Source organism: Cynoglossus semilaevis, chromosome 14 (assembly GCF_000523025.1).
Source record: "Cynoglossus semilaevis isolate Cse_v1.0 chromosome 14, Cse_v1.0, whole genome shotgun sequence".
Classification (NCBI taxonomy): domain Eukaryota; kingdom Metazoa; phylum Chordata; class Actinopteri; order Pleuronectiformes; family Cynoglossidae; genus Cynoglossus; species Cynoglossus semilaevis.
In genome coordinates this window covers 24,378,278-24,388,110 of record NC_024320.1, presented here as the reverse complement: position 1 = coordinate 24,388,110, position 9,833 = coordinate 24,378,278, and the positions used below count along the sequence as shown (strand labels likewise).

Genomic DNA, 9,833 nt, shown 5'->3' with positions numbered 1-9,833 from the left:
TTCAGATCGATGACGTGCAGGTCGATCTCCTCGGCGATGGGAGGCGGAGACATGGGGTCAGAGATCACGCATCCAGCAGGCCAGGCCCGGCTGTTCACGTAGAGGTACCTGGAAATGAACGAGGGGTGCAGAGATATAGATCAGTGACTCTCAACAATAGGGACACGGACCAAAGTTGGGACGCCAGCGCCACCTTGAGGGCCGCAAAAAACTTTCAGATTTGCAGCTGTGGGCTGTAGGACTGCATAGGTTATTAACTGAAGCCATCAAAGATGTGTGACCTGTGAGAAACTCACCTACAAGTGGATTTAGATTATTATTCAACTGAAATTAAACCAAACCAAAAAGGCTAACAACTCCTGATACAGATCCCAGATATTTTGTTCCAGTTATCGCACTAGAAAAGTGTGCGGATCCTGCGACACGATACACTACAAGTTAGCTTCTTCTTACATTTACATTTAAAATGTTGCTGAAAAAACAAAAACAAACATCCAGATGACGACTTAAGCTAGCTTCATTTTCTGTTAACAGTCATACACGGTCGCCTCAGAGCACGTGTCAAACTCAAGGCCCGCGGGCCAAATGTGGCCCGTCAAGTCCACGCTGTAGAGTTTGAACATTGGTTCAGACACCTGTCAATCACACTGTTCTTGACAAAACTTACAACAACATTTAACTTGAAGAAGCTTTTTTTGATTTATTTTCTGTGTGAGACGTCTTGCCTGTGGTCTGGAGAGAGGCCCATCCCAATGATATGTCCGTGGATATCGATGACATGGTCCAGGGAATCAAAGAACTCCTCTGAGCTCCGCTCCTCGCCCAGAACTGGACCACACGTCGTCATCTGGTCCGGTTTGATCCGCTTAATACCTGAGAGGGAGAGAGACACACGTGGAGTAATCTGCCGGTGCGTTGACGTCCGGCGACCTGACGGCCCAGAGACCACCGTACCTATCTGGTGAGGGGAGTACGTGAGGCTTCCGGTGGTGAAGAGCAAGTACGTTTTCTCTTCCTCCTCTCCGTCCTCACACGGCTCCGTCAGCCTGGAGTCGGGGGCCTTCGTACGGGCTCTGCCCATCATCTTGGCCACCTGTGTCTCAATCTGCAGCTCCCTGGTGTCCACATTCTGACGGTTCTTGATTAAATAGAAACAGAAAAGGGTTTTTTTTAAAGAAAAAGGGCAGAAGAAGACAAGGAGACAAACACCTGTGGGTATTACACCAACTCACCTGTAGGACATGGTCCAGGGTGGAGAAGCCAGCGTTGGGGTGTCTGGGAGTCGTGACGTTATGATACCTTTCCTCCGTATGACTCATCTCCTCCTCCTCCTCGTCTTCCTCGTCTTCCTCCTCGCTGCCAGATGTCCCCAGGTCGAAGAGGAGGGGCTGCTGCTGCTGCTTGAGTTGATTCTTCTGCCTCTGAGCCTGAGACTGAGCCTCGTAATCCAGCACCAGATCTGGATTGTCATGGCGTCGGCAGTGGGCCACCATCACCGTGCGGATGGTGCTGGCGTTGATGTTCTGGATTTTGAAGAGGCGTTTGACCACGTTGACGTTCTCCGATTCGATATCCTGTTCCAGAAAGACGGTCAGGACAGACACAAGTCATCGATTCACTTCAACTTCACTGTATTCATGCCTATCGGCTGTTTTGGATTTCGGTGATAACGATCCTCTCCTCATTACAGACGACAGATGACAGAATGGAAGGCTTCGGCTTCAGCTATTAAAAATGTGCTTAACAGGGATGTCCAATTTGAACTTTTTGCCGATGCTGTCCAAACATTTAATTTCCGATTCCGATATCAACCGATACCAATATATGCAGCTGTTTGCCCCCCAAAACTGAGGTAAACGTCTCAGGACACTACATGCGATTCATTGTCGGAGAAAAAAACAATAACGATCTTACTGACATTACATAATTATGCTAACGTCAGCCAACCGATATTATCGGACATCCCTAGTAATTTCTCAATCTGATATCCACCAATATCGATACATGCAGCTGTATGGGTCAAAAGCCAGAGGACACATTTGCTGTGTTCAGTGGTGTCTGTGTCACATTGACAATAATTCACAACTACTTTTAGGGTCACATCATCTGGACGATACCCAGGCATGGGGTTATCGAGTTTAAAACGTCTGACGATAAACCGATAACGATAATATCAGCTGGCTGATATTATCGTTCCAGTCTAATGTTTATAGCCCCTCCTAGTGTAGGGTGGACGTCTCATGTAAGGACATATATCATTTTATTGACAAAAGTCAATAAAACACCAGGATATTTCCTCAACTCTGGTCGCTGTAAATCCTTCACCTGAAAAGCTTTATTGAGCCACAGCACGGAGCACGACGTCATGTTGCCGATCCAGTGCAGGTTCCCAGAGATGAGGTGGGTTTCATTCAGCCAGCAGCCAAACACGTCGTACGGCTTATTTCTCACCCGTGACAACAACGTGTAGTTTTCTGTTACAAAGACAAAAAAGAAACGAACCACATTCTTTGACCACTTGATTTTAATTCAAGGATTAGTCTGTAAATCTAACACAGGAAAAACTGACAGATTATTTTGGAGAGTGGTTGAATTAAGACTTCAAGACTTTTAGCCTATGGAACAACAGACATGTTTTTTCTGCGATGTAACGCTAAGTAAATCACATACTGGAAGAAAGTGAAATCTTATCTATATTTTAGATGATCACTGTATAAATAACCTTATGGTTGACCATAATAATTTGTTTCTTTACTTATTGGTAAAATGATAAAAAAGAAAATTGTATTAAAGATATATAAGACATTTTACTTTATTTACTGCATTAGCAACTATTAGCATGAGTGATTTATGGCCTTACACTGGTCTCAGGTGTCAATCATCCACTAACCGACATTCAGAAATCTGCCTGCAGGGGTCGTCTGTAAACTTGTAGTTTCTGACATGCAAACAGCGTGAGTTCAATCCGTAGCCGTGGTTCAAACATCTTTGAGTTTGGTTTGCAAATAGAAAACCTTAAGATTTCTTTCGAGGGAGGGAAAAACGTGGAAGAGAAGGAATGTAAAATGTGGAATCAAGTGACGTCCTACCCAGACTGAGGACTGCAATTTCCCCCGAGGAGGAGGGGTGTGGGCCCAGGTAAACCCCAGACACCAGCAGCAGGCTGTCGTCTGCGTTGAACTGAGAGAACTGAGTGTAACCCCAGTTGAACTGCCGCATGCTGCAGCTGTGCTCTACGGCGATGTTCCCATCTGGACGCTGCGTGTCCCACAGCTGCTCACAGGAAGGGCAGGAGTGAGGTTTGGAAATCAGTTTGTGGACAATTAGGTTCCAAACATAAGTCAATGTCTTCTAATGCTCACAGAACTAAATGGGTCAATAATCAATAATACTGTATTTTCTGGACTATAAGGCGCTGTGGAATATAACCAAAAAATGCAAAATGAAGAAGAAAAAAAACATATATAAAGCATTCAGGAGTATAAGTTCCACCAGTGCCCTCTAGTGGCTGTCAGTGTAAAAATAACAAACTTGTAAAATTATATATTTTAATATGTGTCGCACATGAGTATAAGTCTCAAACCCAGCCAAAGGATGAAAAAAAAAAAGTGACTTATAGTCCAGAAAATACGGTACTTCAAGGTACTTCAATCCAAACCTTAACAGTGCAGTCCTTGGAGCAGGAGGAGAACCTGTGTCCTCTGTGAGAGAACGCCAAGTGTAGAACTTGGTCAGTGTGTTCTCTCAGTGTCTGTACCTCCACACAGGGAATACAGTCAAACAGGCGCTTAAACTCTCTGCACCACGACACGGCGGCTGAAAAAAAAAAAGAGAGGTCAGGATGAAGTTATTTAAGATAAGAATATTAAACAAAAAACCTTTCTTCAACTTGTGAAGTCCCCAGAGGCGATAATGTACCTGGGTGTCGGGGAACACAGCGCGGGATGCGATAGTAGTTGTAGAACAACTCCCTCCACAGGAACTCATCTCTGGAAACAGCTAGCCACTGTCTGCAGGTCAGACCAGCTCTCAGCACTGCCTCGTGTGGCAGACGCAGGAAAATCTCCAACACCAGGCTGTCTGGCAGAACTGGGCCCCAATCCATACGGCGGCTGTGTACAACACACACACACACACACACACTTCATGTTTCCACTAGCTTCAAGAACGTAGCACACGTTTATCACTGTATTTCCAACCATTACTGAGCTGTGAAACCTCAACTTAACAACATCTTAGCGACCTACGACGACTGTCAGGATACTAACGTTAATTACCGACAAATGTAAACAAAGCTGTTCTCGCGTTGAGTGCCTCGTGACGATGTAATTTACCTACTCCGCTCACCAACTAGTGGGCAAATTTTAACATCGTACGTGGGAATAATGCAACAAGTTTATATTAAAACATTAATGCGAGATTGTGTAATCATGAAACGCCGTTACTAGCCAATAACGAGACGGACTGATGCACAGTTATGTTGACAACACAAACAGCAGACACTCAAATACACAGAGGTTTTATTCTATCTACTGCCCCAAACACTGACCCTATAAGGGGGGTCTACATCAGGAAGGACAAGTACCCTTGTCGTCCCTAAACTATTTTTTTTAAATGAATCTCGAACAGTGCATAACCAAAGTTCTTGTTCAAAATCTAATCCGTGCAACTCAGCTCAGGAAGACCGCGACACTCAACTTTAAAGATGTGAATCACAGTGAAATAACGGTTGAATAATTCATTTATAAAGCCAGGATTGTAGAGTCCTACAAATGCATATGAATAAACAACACAAGAGAGAAAATCTGTGACTGGGTTTTCTCACTGCTACGTTCCAATGTCCACACAGCACAAAAGAGAACGCCGGCACAGAATTCAAACGTAAACAGTGCGTAAACTCATCTGAAACCGAGGCACGTTAACATAACATTTCCTCATTTATAACATTGGTGTCAACCCAACAATGCACCGATAATATTTACTCCTCTGTATACATATAGCACGGTATTATCGTCTCTGTGGTCATACTTTTCTCCGCTGGATTAAATTTCCGCGTGAATATTGGTCAAAATCGACAATTTTAATCGAACGTAGGAAGCGATAACAAACAACTATTTATAAACAACCACTGTGCATAAATAATAAAGATCGGAGACGGTGATGTTACGTTGACGTTGGTGTGTGTTGTCACATAAATCAGACGGTAAACAGCTGCACAAACAAGAGAGTTGTCAGAGCTAATACTTAACTCACCGCTAGCTTGGCATTTGTAGTCAACTTTTACCTCGGCTTTACGACTTAATTTCGACACTACACTCGATCGGTTCATAGGTCGGTGATAAACTTGTATGTTTTCATCTAACTGTTTATATATTAGTTGTTGACAATAAGCGAAATTCACCTGCTGGACCAAAGTACGCTGGCGCAGAAAATCCAAGCGTCTAGCAAAGCGCTAACGGCTAGCCCGAGTGTATTGACAACAATCTCTGCCAGACTCGACCAACAGATAAAAGAGTCATCGATGCAAACGGTCCACCTCAATCGAACACCTGCAATTCACTTACAGATACAGTGTAAGAAAGAATAAAAAGGATCAATACAATTTGTTTTCGTTCCGTTATATTGTGTTTTTTAACTCTTTCTAGCAACTGTATGAACTGTATGAATAAAATATTTTATTTATATATATTATTTAATTTATACTCATTTGACCTTCAATGATCAACATGTGTCTTAATTCCTAAAAGTAAAACACAGTAGTTGAGAAACAGGCTCGGTTTATGAGGGAAAGTAGTTGTATTTGTATTTAATATCTTTTTTAAATGATCCTACTAATAAAGCAATGTATTAATGGGGCTAAGTGTACTTTACTTTATTAACTCATTGAAATTGCAATTTAAATCTAAATGGTGTGTTTGCAGAATATACGCTGCCAATAAACCTGTGGACATTAAAGAAATCTGCATAAATTTAAGCTAGTATGGAGATCACAGCAGCATAAACCAAATATAATTAAAAGTATTACACCAAACACCCTGTTGCATGTGTTAAACACAGCCAATGCTCTCATAAATGAGCTGTGTGTTTCCACTGAGAGCCCTGAGCACCGTCTTTGTTTACTGTAGTCATGGTGAAGTACAACCCTGGAGAATTAATGGAGCACCCACACAGGCAGACAGACAGTAATCCTATAGCACTGAGTGTCAGTCAGTGGACACACACAGAGAAACTGCTCACCTACATATTATAACTGGTCACTGCTGACAACACTGAGTGGGTTTTCTAAACACCCAGAACAGCTGAACTGGACCTAAGGACCGTCTGTGGATGAAATAGAGTGGAACCATGTTGTGACTGTTATTTTGTCGTAAGTATATCATCCTTTTTTTTAACGAATTCATTATTAAAACATACAGTAAGAGCTATTTTAAATACAATTTTTAATGCATACATTTTTCCAAGTATTCTGTGTAGAAATGTATTCAATGTGGGTAAGTGTTAATTTAAAATAACAGGAAACAAACTTTTGCATTGATGGTAAAAGTCATTTCAACTTGTGCATGGTTCATGACCCACATTAAACAGAAATATATTTAATTGATAATTCTTTAAATCTTTTCACATGTGCATGCACTGCAGCATATGTCTGTTTAACCATCAAACAACAACAATGCATACCGTTATGTGTTACACCTGATAAGGGTGGGGTCTGGTTACCCACGACGTTACCTGCTCAGATGCGAGAGGGTTGGCTCAGTTTTTCCAGAGTGTGTGGTTATACTGTATGAGTCACTGTCATGACGTTGATCCCAGGGTAACCAGGAGGCCCAGGACAAATGACGCACAGTCCTACAAACACAGGTAAAAATAGATTTCGGCCCAGTAAACAAGACAGGCCACAAACACCTGCCGCAGTCTGTGCCATGGGCTACGTTTTATGACTGTTAATTAGGAAACTGGAGTCATACGCGGGGGAGCAGCGGTTGGTGCTCTTGCCTTACAGCAAGGAGATCAACTGTTCAATGCCCGGTGGTAACTGATGGGTTTGTTAGTGTGAATGGATGTTATATATATATGTATATATATTTATATATACATATATATAATATGTTTGTTCAACACAGACTTTAACAGATGTAAATCTTAAGGGTTCAGTAGGGGCCAAAACTAGTTGTTCTGCCATATAGACATGCAGAACTGTTGACGATGACACAGCATGATCAATGACATGCTATTTCCCAACTTCTGTCTGCAGCCCTGTGGAAAGCAATTAAATGGATAGCATCTTGTTGCGGCTCCTCAGGGACAAGCAGTGTGTCAACAGGATGTGGCAACAAGGGTAAAGATGCTTCTCACTGAGAAGGATAAACATTCAAAGCTCTTCGAAATCACCAATCGTCCTTTTCTATTACCCTGCAGGGCCAAACGTGTGCACCGTTTTCAGGCCACAGTTTGGACCGTGTCAGCCCACAGTATGGACCTGTGAAGGGACGACTTCCATTCCAAACAAATCCTAACTCGTCACAGCTCAAGTGTGGACTAAAAAGATGGCGTCCATCGATTCTTCACTGAACCACATCTGCAGTTGTTCCAATGAAGACTCATCTGGAAACCTCTCTTTGGGAGGACAGATAACGTCTGATGTAGCTAACAACTGCCGAGTGTCTCACAATATAACATGCCGAGTGTAAACTTTAACTTAAAGGAGAAAAAGTAAAAAACAAAAAACAAACAAAAAAAACCTTTTAAGTTGTTTCTGAAACCTTTTTGTGTCCATGTCATGATCACATTTTTTTTGAAAAGCACATGTAATCTTTTTGTGTGGATCTGGCGCCATCGTGTGGAAGGAGAGCATAGCCGTCGAAAACTAATTTTCAAAAATAGTGCAATTTGGGGGATTGGGAAAATACACCTGGAATATAAATCTAAATTACGATAGTAAAATGGCCAACTCTGGTTTTCTCTGTTGCAGCGAGAGCTAACATGGCTTTTACCAGGTTTGTCACGTTTTTTTCAGCTAATATGATATCCAATATTAGACAGGTGTTACTAGGTTACTTATTAGATAGAAGTTGCGGTAGTGTAATTAAAATATAGAAAATATTGATGGATAAAAGCTTCATAGGCATCAAGTAAAGATATCACAAGGTTTATGTAATTGTTTGCTAAAAGGTAGCCAACAGTTTAGCATCTAGTGAAATCTTACAGGTGTTCACCAGGAGAAGATATTAGGTGACTGACCTGAGGTCAGGTCTCCGTGGTTTCAATCAGACGTTGAATTAACTATGCACAACTTGTAATTGACTCTATGTCAGGTCAAAAAGGTCTTTAGATGATAAAAGTTTAGAGAAAAAAAAGTTGGATTCAGTCTGAGTTTAGTTGTTTGGATTTTAACCTGAGGTCTGAATCAGTACTCTTTGATTTAAAGATCTAGAATTATATATATGTTTCCTGTACTAGTACACTGTACTAGTTTACTGTAGGAAAACACTGGTAGTTACATAGAAGCCATGACATTTGTTTTCAGTTTATAATTGAAAATTAACTCATAGTTCCATCAGGAAATCATCGTTGTTTTCTGTAGGATGTTGGGTGATCAACTGTCTCAAATCGATTCATTTCGTCGTATCATTTATTTAGAATGTGAGAAAAGCACAAACGTATTTACATTCACATGTACATTAGCATACAATACATTTTTTATATTGACACAGTTCTTTGAATCCTGTACAATGTTAAAGTGACTGTTGAGTGAGTGTGTGTTATTGTGGGATAAACACGGATGAAAACACATGTTAAAGACGTATCTGACATTTTGCACTGGTGTTTTCTACGTCTGCGTTCAATATATATGAAAATACGATTTACCTTCTACAAAAATGCAGCCATTTAAACATCATTTTCTGTTTGAATTTTGATCATGTGATAGACACAGAGGTATAAAACGTACACTTACATTTCGGCTAACCGTTGACAACAATCCCTGTATTTCCGGTCATTCGATTTTCCTGAATGAATGAGATGACGTATAAACTGTTGCTTTTTTATATTTAAGTGTCGAATCACAAAACTAGGCCGAAAGGCGACAAGTTATGTATTAAAAAATAATTTACTGTTTGTATCTAAACAAATCAGTACGGCAGTAAAACGGGTCCGACTGAAGTTGCCTTACTTCCGGTATTTCAAATTAAAAGCCTTTCGCGATTAATAAAGTTGCACGTAAAAAAAAAAAAGTTTAAAGTACAATCTTGTGTGAGTTCATTACGTTTAATAATAATTGAATATTGTATTTTAATTTGTATTGTTAATGATTTAAAAAGGGAAAACTGAATGACCGTTGGAGCCCTAACGGTTGGGCTTCAACCTAAAGTGCATGGTTGTGTTGCGTCACTGTCTCTCTGCTGCTATCAAAGCACCATGGTGGGTATGTGGTGCACCAGGGGCATGTGGTGCGGATGGGCCATGGCCGTGATCTGTGGAGGAGGAGGAGGAGGAGGAGGAGGATGAGCCGGAGTTTGGGGGGACACCTGCGAGGACACTTCTCCGCCGGTTGTCACGGGTTTGTGCCGCGCGCTCTTCTGGTGCGCCCGGAGCCCCGCCAGCTGGGAGTACGCGCTCTGACAGACGTGGCACTTGTACGGCCGCTCGCCCGTGTGCAGGCGCACGTGGTTCCGCAGCGTGGAGGACTGACTGAAGCGGCGGTTGCAGAAGCGGCACACGAACGGTTTGTCCAGGGTGTGGATCCGCATGTGGGAGCGCAGGTTGCTGCGGGAGTTGAACCCGCGGTGGCAGATGACGCAGCGCATGCGGCCAGCAGTGGGGGCCGGGGCGCG

The 9,833-nt window shown here is 42.2% G+C and overlaps 2 protein-coding genes and 2 long non-coding RNA genes across 8 annotated transcripts in view; 2 read left to right on the top strand and 2 right to left on the bottom strand.

Moving 5' to 3' along the window:
- fbxw5 (F-box and WD repeat domain containing 5) overlaps positions 1 to 5,486 on the bottom strand; it is a 10,857-nt gene extending 5,371 nt beyond the window's left edge. The window contains exons 1-9 of the mRNA XM_025062694.1: positions 5,401 to 5,486; positions 4,941 to 4,947; positions 3,919 to 4,106; positions 3,659 to 3,816; positions 3,090 to 3,273; positions 2,326 to 2,474; positions 1,233 to 1,574; positions 955 to 1,138; positions 726 to 873 (exon numbers count right to left, since the gene is read on the bottom strand). Of these exons, the coding sequence (XP_024918462.1) occupies positions 726 to 873; positions 955 to 1,138; positions 1,233 to 1,574; positions 2,326 to 2,474; positions 3,090 to 3,273; positions 3,659 to 3,816; positions 3,919 to 4,105 (1,352 nt within the window). The 5' untranslated portion in view covers position 4,106; positions 4,941 to 4,947; positions 5,401 to 5,486. The remainder of the gene's footprint in view (positions 1 to 725; positions 874 to 954; positions 1,139 to 1,232; positions 1,575 to 2,325; positions 2,475 to 3,089; positions 3,274 to 3,658; positions 3,817 to 3,918; positions 4,107 to 4,940; positions 4,948 to 5,400) is intronic.
- Positions 5,487 to 5,872: 386 nt separating this feature from the next.
- Positions 5,873 to 8,103, top strand: LOC103390223 (uncharacterized). Its single transcript, XR_522666.3, has 3 exons — positions 5,873 to 6,367; positions 7,256 to 7,339; positions 7,420 to 8,103. It is a non-coding gene; the product is annotated as an uncharacterized LOC103390223 (long non-coding RNA).
- The window catches only part of prdm12a (PR domain containing 12a), an 8,854-nt gene continuing 5,451 nt past the window's right edge, over positions 6,431 to 9,833 (bottom strand). The window contains exons 6-7 of one of the 4 annotated variants that reach the window (XR_001761023.2): positions 8,957 to 9,780; positions 6,431 to 6,849 (exon numbers count right to left, since the gene is read on the bottom strand). Coding sequence is in view for 3 of the 4 variants with exons in the window: in XM_025062733.1 (XP_024918501.1) it covers positions 9,408 to 9,832 (425 nt within the window). In the remaining variant the exon portion in view is untranslated. Of the gene's footprint in view, positions 6,850 to 8,143; position 9,833 lie in introns of those variants that run through there. The other 3 variants (XM_025062733.1, XM_017038295.2, XM_025062732.1) reach the window with 3 other exon arrangements.
- LOC107989474 (uncharacterized) overlaps positions 9,643 to 9,833 on the top strand; it is a 3,049-nt gene continuing 2,858 nt past the window's right edge. For both annotated transcript variants that reach the window (XR_001761025.2, XR_001761024.2), the window contains exon 1: positions 9,643 to 9,724. This is a non-coding gene — a long non-coding RNA (uncharacterized LOC107989474). The remainder of the gene's footprint in view (positions 9,725 to 9,833) is intronic.